Raw genomic sequence first — 19,276 nt, 5'->3', positions numbered from 1 at the left:
ACAACGAACACAGCTACAGTATAACTCTGATCGGGGGACAATTCATATGAACGAAAAAAATAAAAATACTAACTTTCATTTAAAAAAAAAATATACAGAAATTACAGAAAATCATTCAAGTTAAAAACCAATAATTTGGAAATGGATTTAACAAGTCAGAAGAAGCCTCCTATGAACAAAATGCACTTGGCTTGGTTGGAAGTTGGTATTTACGCATTTTATAATACACACAAATGCAGTCACCTTTATATACATGACATATTTAAATGATACTGCAGAAAGGGGGGTTAAACAGGCAGGATCTGAATCTGTCATTCAGTTCGATGTTATTAACCTTCCTTTTGTGGCAATACTAGCCTGGTCCCCAGATATGTTTGTGCTGTCTTGCCATCTCCAACTCAAGCCAATGGCCATAGGAGTTGGCAAGACAGCACAAACAGATATGGGACCAGGCTATGGAAATACTAACAAAACAACAAGAATAATATGACGATGGATGAATGATGGATGTAGATTTTTCTCTATACCATGTCCATGCTCTCTTTGACAACATTGAACTCAACAGTGATCGGTTTGTAACCACAATGATGGAAAGGCATGATCTCTGTGACGACATCACACCACCTGAACGCTGAGCCAAGGGCTCTCACATCAACAAAGGCTACGACCTAATTCTCTAGATTTAAACAATGGTGGAAACTCTCTCCAGCCAATGCTTACATCAATCCAATGCGTTTAAATCCATGACGGGGAGTGTGCAAGCCAAGTGCTTTGCGTTATCTTGGCCAGGTCGCAGTTGTAAATGAGAACTTGTTCTCAACTGGCTTACCTGGTTAAATAAAGGTGAAATAAAATGAAATAAAATAAAAACCTTTGGGAGAAGGGTACAGAACTAGGACGTAGCCTTAAAAGCTGAGGTTGAATATGTGCTGGTTAAAGAGTCTGTTAGGCTCATGACGTTCACTAAAATCATCAGGATGTGTGAATGTCTCATCTGTCATGTTTTTAACTTCTTTGTTTTATTTTTGTACAGCAGTGCCAGGAGTGTTCCAGTATGGCTTGAAGAAGCAGTCAGTCCAGCTAATGAGAAGTCCAAAGTGTGCTTTTGTTTTGCATAGTCTCAATGCACTTTGTGTTTCCGCTTCTTGTGTTTTTTGTCCTTCTTCTTGCCGGCACACTTCACACAGAACCACTGCTGGTCCTCGGGAGGGGCCGAGACCATCCCAACACATGGCCTGAGGAGAGGAGGACGGAATCAGTGAGTGAGTGAAAAAAAGAGGGAAGATGGAGGGATCAAAAAGGGATACATACATAGTAAAAGTGGATATCACCTTTCCACATCGTAGCAGAAGTATATTTTTTAGGTTCAACAACTAGTATCCTAGTACATGTTCCTCACTATGCTTCTACAGCAATAACTAGTCATATCAGCTGGACTGAACCACAGTAGATAAATGAATGAATGAAGCCAAGCCTGTTTCTTACCAATGGTACCAGTCATCGCAGTCATCACAGCCGATCATGGGACTGCCGTCATCAGGCTTGTTACAGCCAGGACAGATCCAGATCTGGTTCCCCAACTCATCACGGACCTACAGAGAGAGAAAGTGTTAGCAACAAGACACTCAGGACTAAAATAAAAATATACATCACACATCCAGCCTAGTGTTGCACGGTATACCGAAACTTCTGTACTTTTTCGCTACTAGAACATGAAAATCAGTTTGGTAAAAATATATATATTTTATCCTCAGAGTTCGTACTGCTTGGTGACCTAAATTGGGATATGCTTAACACCCCGGCCATCCTACAATCCAAACTAGATGCCCTCAATCTCACACAAATTATCAACGAACCTACCAGGTACAACCCTAAATCCGTAAACATGGGTACCCTCATAGATATCATCCTGACTAACTTACCCTCTAAATACACCTCCGCTGTCTTCAACCAGGATCTCAGCGATCACTGCCTTATTGCCTGCGTCCGTAACGGGTCCGCGGTCAAACGACCACCCCTCATCACTGTCAAACGCTCCCTAAAACACTTTAGCGAGCAGGCCTTCCTAATTGACCTGGCCCAGGTATCCTGGATGGATATAGATCTCATTCCGTCAGTAGAGGATGCCTGGTTGTTCTTTAAAAATAATTTCCTCTCAATCTTAAATAAACATGCCCCGTTCAAAAAAATACAGAACTAAGAACAGATATAGCCCCTGGTTCTCCTCAGACTTGACTGCCCTTGACCAGCACAAAACCATCCTGTGGCGTACTGCATTAGCATCAAATAGCCCCCGCGATATGCAACTTTTCAGGGAAGTTAGGAACCAATATACACAAGCAGTCAGGAAAGCAAAGGCTAACTTTTTCAAACAGAAATTTGCATCCTGTAGCACTAACTCCAAAAAGTTTTGGGACACTGTAAAGTCCATGGAGAATAAGAGCACTTCCTCCCAGCTGCCCACTGCACTGAGGCTAGGAAACACTATCACCACCGATAAATCTACAATAATCAACAAGCATTTTGCTACGGCTGGCCATGCTTTCCACCTGGCTACCACTACCCCGGCCACCAACTCTGCACCCCAACTGAAAAGAGCTGCAAAATCTGGACCCCTACAAATCAGCTGGGCTAGACAATCTGGACCCTTTCTTTCTAAAACTAGCCGCCGAAATTGTCGCAACCCCTATTACTAGCCTGTTCAACCTCTCTTTCGTAACGTCTGAGATCCCCAGAGATTGGAAAGCTGCCGCGGTTATCCCCCTCTTCAAAGGGGGTGACACTCTAGATCCAAACTGTTACAGACCTATATCCATCCTGCCCTGCCTTTCGAAAGTATTTGAAAGCCAAGTTAACAAACAGATCACCGACCATTTCGAATCCCACCGTACCTTCTGTACCCTGGGGTGCCACAGGGTTCAAAACTAAATGCATGCTCTTCAATCGAACGCTGCTGGCACCCGCCCACCCGACTAGAATCACTACTCTCGACGGGTCTGACCTAGAGTATGTGGACAACTACAAATACCTAGGTGTCTGGTTAGACTGTAAACTCTCCTTCCAGACTCACATTAAGAATCTCCAATCCAAAGTTAAATCTAGAATCTGCTTCCTATTTCGCAACAAAGCCTCCTTCACTCATGCTGCCAAACATGCCCTCGTAAACGGACTATCCTACCGATCCTTGACTTCGGCGATGTCATTTACAAAATAGCCTCCAACACTCTACTTAGCAAATTGGATGTAGTCTATCACAGTGCCATCCGTTTGTCTCCAAAGCCCCATACACTACTCACCACTGTGACCTGTACGCTCTTGTTGGCTGGTCCTCACTACATGTTCGTCGTCAAACCCACTGGCTCCAGGCCATCTATAAATCACTGCTAGGCAAATCCCTGCCTTATCTTAGCTCATTGGTCACCATAGCAGCACCCACCCGTAGTCTGCGCTCCAGCAGGTATATCTCACTGGTCATCCCCAAAGCCAACACCTCCTTTGGCCGCCATTCCTTCCAGTTCTCTGCTGCCAATGACTGGAACGAATTGCAAAAATCTCTGAAGCTGGAGACATCTCCCTCACTAACTTTAAGCATCAGTTGTCAGAGCAGCTTACCGATCACTGCACCTGTACACAGCCCATCTGAAATTAGCCCACCCAACTACCTCATCCCTATATTGTTATTGATTTTGCTCTTTTGCACTCCGGTATCTCTATTTGCACATAATCTCTTGCACATCTAGCATTCCAGTGTTAATACTAATTGTAATTATTTTGCACTATAGCCTATTTATTGCCTTACCTCCATAACTTGCTACATTTGCACACACTGTATATATATTTTAGACTTTGTTTTTTTACCCCATATGTAACTCTGTGTTGTTGTTTTTAATCGCACTGCTTTGCTTTATCTTGGCCAGGTCGCAGTTGTAAATGAGAACTTGTTCTCAACTGGCTTACCTGGTTAAATAAAGGTGACATATATATATATATATATATATATACATACACACAGTGGGGGAAAAAAAGTATTTAGTCAGCCACCAATTGTGCAAGTTCTCCCACTTAAAAAGATGAGAGAGGCCTGTAATTTTCATCATAGGTACACGTCAACTATGACAGACAAAATGAGGGGGAAAAATCCAGAAAATCACATTGTAGGATTTTTTATGAATATATTTGCAAATTATGGTGGAAAATAAGTATTTGGTCAATAACAAAAGTTTCTCAATACTTTGTTATATACCCTTTGTTGGCAATGACACAGGTCAAACGTTTTCTGTAAGTCTCCACAAGATTTTCACACACTGTTGCTGGTATTTTGGCCCATTCCTCCATGCAGATCTCCTCTAGAGCAGTGATGTTTTGGGGCTGTCGCTGGGCAACACGGACTTCCAACTCCCTCCAAAGATTTTCTATGGGGTTGAAATCTGGAGACTGGCTAGGCCACTCCAGGACCTTGAAATGCTTCTTACGAAGCCACTCCTTCGTTGCCCTTGCTGATGGAAGGAGGTTTTCACTCAAAATCTCACGATACATGGCCCCATTCATTCTTTCCTTTACACGGATCAGTCGTCCTGGTCCCTTTGCAGAAAACAGCCCCAAAGCATGATGTTTCCACCCCCATGCTTCACAGTAGGTATGGTGTTCTTTGAATGCAACTCAGCATTCTTTGTCCTCCAAACACGGCAGAGTTGAGTTTTTACCAAAACGTTCTATTTTGGTTTCATCTGACCAATGACATTCTCCCAATCCTCTTCTGGATCATCCAAATGCACTCTAGCAAACTTCAGACGGGCCTGGACATGTACTGGCTTAAGCAGGGGGGACACGTCTGGCACTGCAGGATTTGAGTCCCTGGCGGCGAGTGTGTTACTGATGGTAGGCTTTGTTACTTTGGTCCCAGCTCTCTGCAGGTCATTCACTAGGTCCCCCCGTGTGGTTCTGGGATTTTTGCTCACCGTTCCTGTGATCATTTTGACCCCACGGGGTGAGATCTTGCGTGGAGCCCCAGATCTAGGGAGATTATCAGTGGTCTTGTATGTCTTCCATTTCCTAATAATTGCTCCCACAGTTGATTTCTTCAAACCAAGCTGCTTACCTATTGCAGATTCAGTCTTCCCAGCCTGGTGCAGGTCTACAATTTTGTTTCTGGTGTCCTTTGACAGCTCTTTGGTCTTGGCCATAGTGGAGTTTGGAGTGTGACTGTTTGAGGTTGTGGACAGGTGTATTTTATACTGATAACAAGTTCAAACAGGTGCCATTAATACAGGTAACAAGTGGAGGACAGAGGAGCCTCTTAAAGAAGAAGTTACAGGTCTGTGAGAGCCAGAAATCTTGCTTGTTTGTAGGTGACCAAATACTTATTTTCCACCATAATTTGCAAATAAATTCATAAAAAATCCTACAATGTGATTTTCTGGATTTTTTTCTCTCAATTTGTCGTCATAGTTGATGTGTACCTATGATGAAAATTACAGGCCTCTCTCATCTTTTTTAAGTGGGAGAACTTGCACAATTGGTGGCTGACTAAATACTTTTTCCCCCCACTGTGTGTGTGTGTGTGTGTGTGTGTGTGTGTGTGTGTGTGTGTGTGTGTGTGTGGAAAATATATATATATATATATATATATATATATATATATATATATATATATATATATATATATATATATATATATATATATATATATATATACATATATACACACAGTGCCTTCAGAAAGTATTCAGACCCCTTGACCTTTTCCACATTTTGTTAGGGTTCAGTCTCATTCTAAAATTGATTAAATTGTTTTTTCCCCCCTCATCAATCTACACACAATACCCCATAATGTCAACTGTGGGACCTTATATAGACAGGCGTGTGCCTTTCAAATCATGTCCAATCAATTGAATTTACCACAGGTGGACTCCATCCAAGTTGTAGAAACATCACAAGGATGATCAATGAAAACAGGACGCACCTGAGCTCAATTTCGAGTCTCATAGCAAAGGGTCTGAATACTTATGTAAATAAGGTATTTCTGTTTTTAGTACATTTGCAAACATTTCTAAAAACCTGTTTTCGCTTTGTCATTATGGGGTATTGTGTGTAGGAAATTGTTTTATTTAATCCATGTTAGAATAAGGTGTAACGTAACAAAATGTGGAAAAAGTCAAGGGGTCTGAAATTCAGACTCTGAATACTTTCCAAAGGCACTGTATATTTAGGTACTTCTGTCAAATGTGTCTCACGGATCAAGTCTGTATCAGTGCAGCCGATGTCCCCGAACACTTTACAATGCAAGAAAATCTGTAGGCTAACTTTCCTTGCTAGCTTACAGCTGAAGCTAACATCAATTCACTACCCTAGTACTTTGTTTGTGATACCAAACCATAAAGCGAAATATGCTGATTTCAAAGCTGATTGCCACCAACTTTATTAATTCACTTAAAATCGTTCTCTGTCACGTCTCTCCCAAAGATTACCTATGCCTCAGCGAACTGACTGTGTGAATAGGGCTCTCTTGCCTTGTGAATGAGTCATTACTGGTTAAAGAGACAGCGTGCACTTTTATAAAATAAGCTACTTCTATGCAAATATTGATGATCAGTACAATAAAATAAGTCCCAAATGGAAGGGAAACAGATTGTTTTTCATCTGTAGCCCCATGAAATCAGCCAAAACAAGCTCAATAACTCAATGCAACACACACTCCTATTGAATATGCATTCACCTGTATTGTGAATAGGCCTAAGCTACATCTTGATTTACCCAGTTTATCAATAGAGATTTACCATTCAAATAAATTACCATTATTTTGTTATGTAGTTAGATTGGTAAAAACAAAATCACATTAATTGTATGATTGTATAATTTATTCATTAATGCATATATGTCTGTCTCTGAAAGATTTGACATAAAAATGTCAAATGTAATGATTGAACAGAGCAGTAGCTGAGTTTATCTGTCTGGATCAAGTGCCATTCTGTGACTTTGGCTAATATGCCTTCTTTTTTTGCCGTGGTATCGTTTTGGTATCGAGTATCGTGATACTAAACCTGGTACCGAAGTCAAAATTCTGGTGTCGTGACAACACTAGTCCAGCTATGCACTGCAGACGTCATAGTAAAACTCCTTGTATTTTATTTGTATAGCACCTGAGGGGTCCCTGATGGATTTGCTATCACAAAAGGGGTCCCCGGCCCCCAAAAGTTTGAGAACCCCTGAGATAGAGGATAAGCATGACAGATACATAATTATGTATATGATTGATGTAGAGGGTCTGACTGGGACTCACCACGTATGTTCTGACAGTTTCAGTGATCACACTGCGTACAGGCAGTTTGCTGGAGGACAGAATGGAGGCGGGGGAGAGCAACGAGGGTACAACTGGGGACAATACTGGGGGAGGTGGTGGGGGCTGAAGGCGACTGCCAGGTCCTGATTTGGTGGCGGGGATCTTGGGTGCTGGCATCTTGGGTGGCGGCAGTGGTGGCTCTGAATTGGGAACCACCTTGCTGATAACTCTGGAGATGGATATAAAGAGAAATAGAGGGGGAGAGAGAGATATCAAACCAGAGCCTATGACACATTACTGCATGCGGATCAACAATACAGCTGCCTTGCAGCACATAGAGCCAACAAAATGAGTTAAGTACAGTACTTCTATGTATGGTTTCATCTGTGTCTGTATGAGTTTGATGTAATGTATGATGTGGACAAATTACAGTGCATTCGGGAAAGTATTCAGACCCCTCATCAATCTACACACAATAACCCCCCCCCCCCCAATTTTTTTTATATATAATTAAATATCACATTTACATAAGTATTCAGACCCTTTACTCAGTACTTTGTTGAAGCACCTTTGGGTATGACGCTACAAACTTGGCACACCTGTATTTGGGGAGTTTCTCCCATTCTTACATTTAAGTCATTTAGCAGACGCTCTTATCCAGAGCGACTTACAAATTCTTCTCTGCAGATCCTCTCAAGCTCTGTCAGGTTGGATGGAGCGTCGCTGCACAGCTATTTTCAGGTCTCTCCAGAGATGTTTGATCGGGTTCAAGTCCGGGCTCTGGCTGGGCCACTCAAGGACATTCAGAGACTTGTCCCGAAGCCACTCCTGCGTTGTCTTGGCTGTGTGCTTAGGGTCGTTGTCCTGTTGGAAGGTGAACCTTCGCCCCAGTCTGAGGTCCTGAGCGCTGTGGAGCAGGTTTTCATCAAGGATCTCTCTGTACTTTGCTCCCTTCATCTTTCCCTCGATCCTGACTAGTCTCATTGGCCCTGCCGCTGAAAGACATCCCAACAGCATGATGCTGCCACCACCATGCTTCACCGTAGGGATGGTATTGGCCAGGTGATGAGCGGTGCCTGGTTTCCTCCAGACGTGACGCTTGGCATTCAGGCCAAAGAGTTCAATCTTGGTTTCATCAGACCAGAATCTTGCTTCTCATGGTCTGAGAGTCCTTTAGGTGCCTTTTGGCAAACTCCAAGCGGGTTGTCATGTGCCTTTTACTGAGGAGTGGCTGATTGGTGGAGTGCTGCAGAGATGGTTGTCCTTCTGGAAGGTTCTCCCATCTCCACAGAGGAACTCTGGAGCTTCCCCAGATCTGTGCCTCGACACAATCCTGTCTCGGAGCTCTACGGACAATTCCTTTGACCTCATGCCTTGGTTTTTGCTCTGACATGCACTGTCAACTGTGGGACCTTATATAGACAGGTGTGTGCCTTTCCAAATCATGTCCAATCAATTGAATTTACCACAGGTGGACTCCAATCAAGTTGTAGAAACATCTCAAAGATGATCAATGGAAACAGGATGCACCTGAGCTCAATTGTGTAGTCCCCTGTAGCTCAGTTGGTAGAGCATGGCGCTTGCAACGCCAGGGTTGTGGGTTCGTTTCCCACGGGGGGCCAGTATGAAAATGTATGCACTCACTAACTGTAAGTAGCTCTGGATAAGAGCGTCTGCTAAATGACTAAAACGTAAGATGCACCTGAGCTCAATTTCGAGTCTCATAGCAAAGGGTCTGAATACTTATGTAAATAAGGTATTTCTGTTTTGATTTATCTTTAACCTGTTTTCGCTTCGTCATTATGGGGTATTGTGTGTAGGTTGATGAGGATTGTTTTTTAGAAATACATTTTTAGAATAAGGCTGTAAAAAAGTGAAGGGGTCTGAATACTTTCCGAATGCACTGTAAGTTAAATAAAGGGACATATAAATGGAAAGAAAGTTGAATTGAATTGAGAAACGTACATTTTGTCCTGGCCAGCCCCCACCCTTAGGGTAAGCCTGGGGATGACTGGTGATGGGACAGCTACTGGAGTCTCCACTTTCACCTGTGACAGAGGGAAGAAAGGAGAGCAACCAGTTAGTGTGTGTGTTGATTCACTGTGTTATAAATGCTACACTATAAATCAACACTGGGAAAACACAAGTTACCTTTTCTAGCCTAATCCTCTCTTTTTCCTTGTCTTTCTCCTTCTCTCGTTTCTCCTTCTCTTTCTCCTTCTCTTTCCTCTTCTCCTCTTTCTCCCTCTCCTTCTCCTTGGACTTTTCCCTCTCCTTTTCCTTCTCCTTGTCTTTATCTTTCTTCTTCTTCTTCTCCTTCTTGTCTTTCTTCTTGTCCTTCTCCTTGCTCTTCACATCCTTTTCCTGGAGGATAGGGGGAAGAGGAGGCAGCATGGAGGGGATGCGGAGACACGTGGACGGGCTGAACAGGGCAGGCATGTCACCCAAACCGAACGGGGTGAGGGAGGATATCTTCTGCCTGTCCTTACCCTTGTCCCGCTTGTCTTTTCCCTTCTTGCTCTTCTCCTTGTCCTTCTTCTTGTCTTTGTGTTTGTCCTTCTCCTTCCTGCCACTGCCATCCCCTCCATCTCGCGACTTGATCTTGATCATGGAGCCCTCTGGTCCGCTGAACCCTGACCTCTGACCCAGGAAGTGTTCCCTGAGGTCGTCGTCCTTGTTACCGAAGTCCTTCCACGGCATCTTGGCCTCCTTGGAGAAAGAATCTTTGTTCTTATCCTTGTTCTTCTCCTTCATCTTCCCCTTGTCCCTCTCTTTATCTTTTGGCTTCTCTCCCTTCTCCTTCTTCTTCATCTTGGTCTTCAGCTCCTTCTTGAGTTTCTTCTTGATGTCAGCCGAGGAGACAAGCTTGTTCTTCTCCTCGTACATCTTGAGGAGGGGCTCAGGGGTCGGGGGCGAGGCGGATGCTGAGGACAGGTACGATTCGCCCTGGGGGTGTGCCGCATTGGGACCTCCCTGGTTTACTTTACGTATGACCTCGTTGATGGAGTCGTCCATGGTCCAGTTCCCGGGGCCACTGCCTGCGTTGAGGTGAAGCGGCATGGACGTGTCTTTATCCAGGCTGTTGGCATCCAGTGAGAGCTTAGGCGTTCCCCCTGGCTCCATGATAGTAAGCCTCCGTGGAGAGGAGAAGCCATCACTCTCCGACTCGGAGCCCGATGAGAAGGCAAAAGGGTCAGGCTCTCGCTCGGCGCATGCCCTGGCGATCACGGCGTCGATAGAATCGTCAATATCAGCGTTGTCGCCGCCGGGTTCGCCGAGTTTACCAGAGACGAAACCCGCCAGCTCGCGGTCCTCCAGGCTTTGCAGCACGTGGATGTTTTCCTTCCCCATCCTTTCGCTGAGGGCTGACAGGGGCAGTCTCTGTAGGGCCAGGACCTGAGCCTGAGCCTCCGCTTTGCCCTGAGAACCAGACTTGACTCCAGAGCCCATCTTGGGGCTCTTGGGACTTTTAGGGCTCTTGGTCCTGCCCGGGGACTTTTTCTGCTCCTTGGAAGATTTGGGCGAGCGGATGGGGCTGCCTGACATAGCCCCACCAGCATTGACCCCCTTGGGGGACTTAGTCCGTGGCCTACCGGGGGATGAGCCTTTGGGTCCTTTGCGGCCTTGACCGCCATGAGACTTATGATCAGAGTGTCTCCCTGGGGTCACCGGCTGGGGTCTGAACAACGTTGGAGGCCCAGGTGTCTCTGGGGACAGAGACATTGAACCCATGCTGTCGTGGGAATGGGAAGCCATCATGCCTGGAGGGACACGCTGGGGGTTGAGGGAGGTGAGGGGCTCCCTGGGCTCCATGCTCCAGTCGGGGCTAAAGCCGGGGTGCATGCGGGGCCTCTTGGAGGTGGGCATCATACCCATGGCGGCGTCGGGGCTGTCCAGGTGTCTCTTCACAGGGTGGTTCTCATCGTTCACCGCCTCGTCGTCATCCATGTCCTCGTCTGTATCGTCCAGCGGGACCTGCATGGCCTCGGCAGAGGTGCCCATGTCAGCCAGGGCTTCTTCCTCCTCCTCTTCTATAGATGGGAGAAGAGAGAGGGGGAGAGAGGATGAGACACAGAAGAGAGAGGCAGAGAGAGCGAGTCAAAGGTTCATCACTGTCATTCAATCAATATTGCCCTCTGATTAGTATTGTATTAAAGGACAAAAGAAAAAAGCATTGATTATCTGAGTACCGTAACCCCATTAACACACAAATGCACGCACACGTGTCTCACATAGGGCTGTTGCAGTGACCGTATTACCGCCACTCCAGCAGTCATGAGTCATAACCGCAGTCAAATTCCACGTGACCGTTGGGTCACGGTAATCTCCTCTTATGCACTCTGGACATGTGTTCAGTACCGAACTCGTTAACAACTATCAGGTTGCTAATGGCCTGGTACTCAGCGCTCTATTGTCCCTCTAACCACTCCGACATCAATGCAAATGCAATCGAAAATCACATCAAACACTCATCATCAAAAGAGTATCATGCTTTTAAAACTCAGCTCACTGTGATGATCAATTTGAAGAAAGAAGTTCAACAACAGGTTGAAACTGAGTGGAAAACATGGTCATTGTGGATGTTGTTTCAAAGCCAAACAACTAAATGGACAGCACTTTCTAAGGTTATGATTAAATCAAAAACACCCATAAGCATACAGTGCCTTTAGAAAGTATTCATACCCCTCGACTTATTCTACATTTTGTTGTGTTACAGCCTGAATTCATATATATATTTATTTTACCCATCTACACACTACACCCCATAATGACAAAGTGAAAACATATTTTTTAGAAACTTTTGCAAATGTATTGAAAATGAAATACAGAAATACCCCTGAGTCAATACATGTTAGAATCACCTTTGGCAGCGATTACAGCTGTGAGTCTTTCTGGGTAAGTCTCTATGAGCTTTGCACAATTGGATTGTACAATATTTGCCCATTATTCTCTTCAAAATTCTTCAAGCTCTGTCAAAAACATTTTCAAGTCTTGCCATAGATTTTCAAGCAGATTTAAGTCAAAAATGTAACTTGGCCACTCAGGAACATTCACTGTCTTCTTGGTAAGCAACTCCACTGTAGATATGGCCTTATGTTTTACGTTATTGTCCTAGTGAAAGGTGAATTCATCTCCCAGTGTCTGGTGGAAAGCAGACTGAACCAGGTTTTCCTCTAGTATTTTGCCTGTGCTTAGCTCCATTACGTTTCTTTTTTATCCTGAAAAACTAACCAGTCCTTAACGATTACAAGGATACCCATAACATGATGAAGAGTGGTACTCAGTAATGTGTTGTATTGGATTTGCCCCAAACATAACACTTTGTATTCAGGACAAAAAGTTAATTGCAGTATTACTTTAGTGCCTTGTTGTAAAACAGGATGCATATTATGGAATATTTTTATTCTGTACTTCCTTCTTTTCACTCTGTCAATTAGGTAAGTATTAAGTAGTAACTTCAATGTTGTTGATCCATCCTCAGTGCTCCTATCACAGTCATTAAACTCTGAAACTGTTTTAAAGTCACCATTGGCCCCATGGTGAAATCCCTGAGCGGCAACTGAGTTAGGAAGGATGCCTGTATCTTTGTAGTGACTGGGTGTTTTGATACACCATCCAAAGTGTAATTAATAACTTCACCATGCTGAAAGGGATATTAAGTGCTCTCCTTTTCTTTGCCCCATTGGAAAACCTCCCTGGTCTTTGTGGTTGAATCTGTGTTTGAAATTCACTGCTAGACTGAGGGACCTTACAGATAATTGTATGTGTGGGGTACAGAGACGAGGTAGTCATTCAAAAATCATGTTAAACACTATTATTGAACACCGATTGAGTCCATGCAACTTATTATGTGACTTGTTAAGTAAATATTTACTCCTGAACTTATTTAGGCTTGCTATAACAAAGGGGTTGAATACATTTCAGCTTTTCCTTTTTTATTAATTTGTAAAAATATTTAAAAACATAATTTCCCTTTAACATTATGGGGTATTGTGTCTAGGCCAGTGACACAAAATCAATTTTAAATTCAGGCTGTAACACAACACAATGTGGAAGAAGTCACTTGGCTCATCGCGCTCTAGTGACTCCTTGTGGTGGGCCGGGCACCTGCAGGCTGACCTCGGTTGTCAGTTGAACAGTGTTTCCTCCGACACATTGGTGCGGCTGGCTTCCGGGTTAAGCGGGCGGGTGTTAAGAAGCGCGGTTAGGTGGGTCATGTTTCGGAGGACGCATGACTCAACCTTCGCCTCCCGAGTACGTTGGGGAGTTGTAGCGAAAGAGACAAGATCGAAATTGGGGAGAAAAAGGAGGTAAAATACACACGTTTAAAAAATAAAAATAATTATAGTACTTGCCTTTCAGTGTGAACTGCATTATGCATACTGGATGGGCTGGTTACCTTATGCTACACTCCAAACTTTCTATCCATGAGTCTAGGAGAGAACGTATAGGCCTAGGCGATGCTGTTGGTTGTGCAGGGCGGCTTTGTGTTAGCCTACAATTATAGTGAATTTGTATTTGAATAGCCTAGTAATAAGGCATTTTTAATATTTTCATAATTAATAGGCTGACACATTACCTTTAGCAACAGAATATCTCACCACTGTGCGTTTCCATCTCCGCCTCTCTCTCCTTCATTCCTTCTTGAGCGTGCAGAGAGAGGCGCTGTCAACAGTTTAATGAAATATGTTTCATTGTGAAAACAAATTATGCACTGGGTAGCTGCAGGAACAGGTTTGGAGAGCCCATGGCATACAGAGTTTTGGTGGAATATCACCTGTGGAGGCCTGGAGATGCTAAATGTGCTTATGTTAAATAACGGTCAATTGCCGTGAGACCGGCAGTCATTTACATGACAATAACCGGCTGACAAAATTTAATGACCACCACAGCCCTAGTCTCACACACACAAGTCCCACACACACACACAGAATATTGTTAAAGCCCCCACCTTCTTGCAAGGAGACCAAGGGTGGCATATAATCTGGAATGTATTCCTTCCTCTCCTCGGCATCCCCCCGGACCCCCACTCCAGGCTGAGGGAACTGCAGCATGTTATTTTTGCTGAGGGGGAAGAGCGGCGTCTGCTGGGAGAACCCCACAGGCTCCAGGTTATGGACATAGTCCTCCAGCTCAGACAGGCTCACCCCCAGCAGTCTGAAGGCCTGGCCCACGTCCTCCAATACTGGGTCTGTTCGCCCATCTAGGAGGAGGGGAAAAGTGCATGCATGAGACATGATCAAACCTTTATGTCTCCTCCTTCTATGCATGCATATGTGATACTGTACTATAGATGGGTTAGCTGACAACGTCGAAAACGATGTGCACACTTCAATGGGGCAAAGGTCTGGATGTTTTTGTGATTCTGGATGGCCAGATACCATGTCTTGTTTTGAGGTGTTTTGACTGAAGTCACGTCTATGCCAATATAGCTAACATTACAGTTGAAGTCGGAAGTTTACATACACCTTAGCCAAATACATTTAAACTCAGTTTTTAACAATTCCTGACATTTAATCCTAGTGTCGCTCTGGATAAGAGCGTCTGCTAAATGACTAAAAATGTAAATGTAAAAATTCCCTGTCTTAGGTCAGTTAGGATCACCACTTTATTTTAAGAATGTGAAATGTCAGAATAATAGTAGAGAGAATTATTTATTTCAGCTTTTATTTCTTTCATCACATTCCCAGTGGGTCAGAAGTTTACATACACTCAATTAGTATTTGGTACCATTGCCTTTAAATTGTTTAACTTGGGTCAAATGTGTCAGGTAGCCTTCCACAAGCTTCCCACAATAAGTTGGGTGAAATTTGCCCATTCCTCCTGACAGAGCTGGTGTAACTGAGTCAGGTTTGTAGGCCTCCTTGCTCGCACACACCTTTTCAGTTCTGGCCACAAATGTTCTATAGGATTGAGGTCAGGGCTTTGTGATGGCCACTCCAATACATTGACTTTGTTGTCCTTAAGCCATTTTGCCACAACTTTGGAAGTACAGGTAAAAGTCAGTAAATTAGAATATTTTGAAAAACTTGATTTATTTCAGTAATTGCATTCAAAAGGTGTAACTTGTACATTATATTTATTCATTGCACACAGACTGATGCATTCAAATGTTTATTTCATTTAATTTTGATGATTTGAAGTGGCAACAAATGAAAATCCAAAATTCCGTGTGTCACAAAATTAGAATATTACTTAAGGCTAATACAAAAAAGGGATTTTTTAGAAATGTTGGCCAACTGAAAAGTATGAAAATGAAAAATATGAGCATGTACAATACTCAATACTTGGTTGGAGCTCCTTTTGCCTCAATTACTGCATTAATGCGGCGTGGCATGGAGTCGATGAGTTTCTGGCACTGCTCAGGTGTTATGAGAGCCCAGGTTGCTCTGATAGTGGCCTTCAACTCTTCTGCGTTGTTGGGTCTGGCATTCTGCATCTTCCTTTTCACAATACCCCACAGATTTTCTATGGGGCTAAGGTCAGGGGAGTTGGCTGGCCAATTTAGAACAGAAATACCATGGTCCGTAAAACCAGGCATCGGGTAGATTTTGCGCTGTGTGCAGGCGCCAAGTCCTGTTGGAACCTGAAATCTCCATCTCCATAGAGCAGGTCAGCAGCAGGAAGCATGAAGTGCTCTAAAACTTGCTGGTAGACGGCTGCGTTGACCCTGGATCTCAGGAAACAGAGTGGACCGACACCAGCAGATGACATGGCACCCCAAACCATCACTGATGGTGGAAACTTTACACTAGACTTCAGGCAACGTGGATCCTGTGCCTCTCCTGTCTTCCTCCAGACTCTGGGACCTCGATTTCCAAAGGAAATGCAAAATTTGCTTTCGTCAGAAAACATGACTTTAGACCACTCAGCAGCAGTCCAGCTCTTTTTTTCCTTAGCCCAGGTGAGACGCTTTTCGCGCTGTTTCTTGGTCAACAGTGGCTTGACACGAGGTATGCGGCAGTTGAAACCCATGTCTTTCAAGCGTCTCTTGGTGGTGGATCTTGAAGCCCTGACTCCAGCAGCTGTCCACTCCTTGTGAATCTCCCCCACATTTTTGAATGGGTTTTTTTTCACAATCTTGACTAGGGGCGCGGTGATCCCTATCGCTTGTACACTTTTTCTGACCACAGTTTTTCCTTCCCTTTGCCTCTCTATTAATGTGTTTGGACACAGAGCTCTGAGAACAGCCAGCCTCTTCTGCAATAACCTTTTGTGTCTTTCCCTCCTTGTGCAATGTGTCGATGGTCGCCTTTTGGACAGCTGTCAAATCTGAAGTCTTCCCCATGTTTGTGTAGGCTTCATAACTGGACTGAGAGACCATTTAAAGCCCTTTGCAGGTGTTTTGAGTTAATCAGCTGATTAGTTTGTGGCACCAGGTGTCTTCAAAATGTAACCCTTACACAATATTCTAATTTTGTGACACGGAATTTTGGATTTTCATTTGTTGCCACTTCAAATCATCAAAATTAAATGAAATAAACATTTGAATGCATCAGTCTGTGTGCAATGAATAAATATAATGTACAAGTTACACCTTTTGAATGCAATTACTGAAATAAATCAAGTTTTTCAAAATATTCTAATTTACTGACTTTTACCTGTATACTTGGGGTCATTGTCCATTTGGAAGACCCATTTGCGACCAAGCTTTAACTTCCTGACTGATGTCTTGAGATGTTGGTTCAATATATCCACATAATTTTCCATCCTCATGATGCCATCTATTTTGTGAAGTGCACCAGTCCCTCCTGCAGCAAAGCACCCCCACAGCATGATGCTGCCCCCCCTGTGCTTCACGGTTGGGATGGTGTTCTTCGGCTTGCAAGCGACCCCCTTTTTCCTCCAAACATAACGATGGTCATTATGGCCAAACTGTTCTATTTTTGTTTCATCAGACCAGAGGACATTTCTCCAAAAAGTATGATATTTTTCCCCATGTGCAGTTGCAAACCATAGTCTGGCTTTTTTATGGCGGTTTTGGAGCAGTGGCTTCTTCCTTGCTGAGCGGCCTTTCAGGTTATGTAGATATAGGACTCGTTTTACTGTGGATATAGATACTTTTGTACCGGTTTCCTCCAGCATCTTCACAAGGTCCTTTGCTGTTGTTCTGGGATTGATTTGCACTTTTCGCACCAAAGTACGTTCATCTCTAGGAGACAGAATGCGTCTCCTTCCTGAGCTGTATGACGGCTGCGTGGTCCCATGGTGTTTATACTTGCGTACTATTGTTTGTACAGATGAACGTAGTACCTTCAGGCGTTTGGAAATTGCTCCCAAGGATGAACCAGACACATTTTTTTCTGAGGTCTTTGCTGATTTCTTTTGATTTTCCCATGATGTCAAGCAAAGAGGCACTGAGTTTGAAGGTAGGCCTTGAAACACATCCACAGGTACACCTCCAATTGTCTCAAATAATGTCAATTAGCCTATCAGAAGCTTCTAAAGCCATGACATCATTTTCTGGAATTTTCCAAGCTGTTTAAAGGCACAGTCAATTTAGTGTATGTAAACTTCTGACCCACTGGAATTGTGATACAGTGAACTATAAGTGAAATAATATGTCTGTAAACAATAGTTGGAAAAATTAGTTGTGTCATGCACAAAATAGATGTCCTAACCGACTTGCCAAAACTATAGTTTGTTAACAAGAAATTTGTGGAGTGGTTGAAAAACCACTTTTAATGACTCCAACCTAAGTGTATGTAAACTTCCGACTTCAACTGTAGCTAGCGAGCTAACCAACAACTGTAACGATGTATTTGAGAGACACCAAGTGCTCATGACATTGTGCAAATGTATTTATGTTTGCAATAAAGATTGGTGACGAAATATAGTTTACATGTTGTCAACAATCTAAGCCAACACTGTCTGTTTTGCCCCATAGTTGTGCATGCGTCGGTTTTGTTGCTAAACAACCAACCCGTCTATATTATACACACTATAGGAAACTGAGTGAAGTCTCTTACACCATTGCATAATGTAAGATAATGTCAAAAATCAGACAGAAGTTATTTTTTAGAATATCAATTATGTCTTCAGCAAATAATTGATTAATTTCACCCCAGGAAAGACAGTGGCATTTACTGCTAACGTTACCTAGTATTTGTTTAAGCCATTTCTATACAAGATGCCACACTGTTTTCTTTGGAACTACAGTATGTTAGAACACTCCCCCATGTTGACATCTGAGCTAGCTAGTTAGCACACACACCACAGTATGACCTGTTTCAAATTGAGAAACAACCATGGTCATAAGCGACTAAATGTATATAATGACTGTAGTTAGCTAAACATTAAATACATGCAATATTTGGGAAATTACTTTTGCAAACAAACCTAGTCATTGTTTACATAATGTGGCTAGCTAACATAGCTAACTAGTACTAGCACCTAGGCTAACTTTACTGTACACTTCTCTGACAACCTTAGCACTACTAGGCCTCGATTGGAGAGGGCGCTAGTCACAGAGCGTGGAATAAACAATGCGATCCAATACCTAGACAGATTAATTTCATTTACAGTAGACATGTCTGAAATACAGTACTTACAGAGCTCCGAGTAACGATGACAACCCCTGGCTAACTGCTGGATATATCTGTGCAGAACATCGGAGAGCAGGTCGCAGGCTGTGAGCTGCACTGCATCCCAGCCCAGCGCTTGGCAGATCTGCGCCACCGACACACGCAGCAGCGAGCGGGCATAGCTCTCGCACATCTCGCTGACTTTAGTAACGGTCCTAGCTTATTCAATCCCTACTATAAAACATCCTCCTGGTCTTCATGATGCATGAAAGACGTGCAGGTTGTGAACAAAATGCTCGATGAGGGATAATTCTGACATCTATTCGAGTAAATATGTTGGCGCTCTTGCCAGAGCCGCCATCTTGTTTCCACCGACAAACCCATCCCAGAAAACGTCGATTAGACATGCGCAAAAACATCCGCCAACCCACAAAGAAGGGTACGTTCACGACACGGTTATCATTACCTGCGC

The 19,276-nt window shown here is 43.6% G+C and overlaps 1 protein-coding gene across 1 annotated transcript; it reads right to left on the bottom strand.

Moving 5' to 3' along the window:
* Positions 1-286: 286 nt before the first annotated feature.
* Positions 287-19,183, bottom strand: LOC121577075 (transcription initiation factor TFIID subunit 3). Its single transcript, XM_041890828.2, has 7 exons — positions 18,832-19,183; positions 14,232-14,483; positions 9,431-11,310; positions 9,245-9,327; positions 7,280-7,508; positions 1,486-1,592; positions 287-1,235 (listed from the first exon to the last, which is right to left on the bottom strand). The coding sequence occupies exons 1-7, from the start codon at positions 18,995-18,997 to the stop codon at positions 1,121-1,123; spliced, it is 2,832 nt and encodes a 943-aa protein (XP_041746762.1). The 5' UTR covers positions 18,998-19,183; the 3' UTR covers positions 287-1,120.
* Between the last annotated feature and the right edge of the window lie 93 nt (positions 19,184-19,276).

This window comes from Coregonus clupeaformis, chromosome 11, assembly GCF_020615455.1.
Source record: "Coregonus clupeaformis isolate EN_2021a chromosome 11, ASM2061545v1, whole genome shotgun sequence".
In the NCBI taxonomy this organism is placed as follows: domain Eukaryota; kingdom Metazoa; phylum Chordata; class Actinopteri; order Salmoniformes; family Salmonidae; genus Coregonus; species Coregonus clupeaformis.
This window is presented reverse-complemented; position numbering and strand designations above follow the sequence as displayed.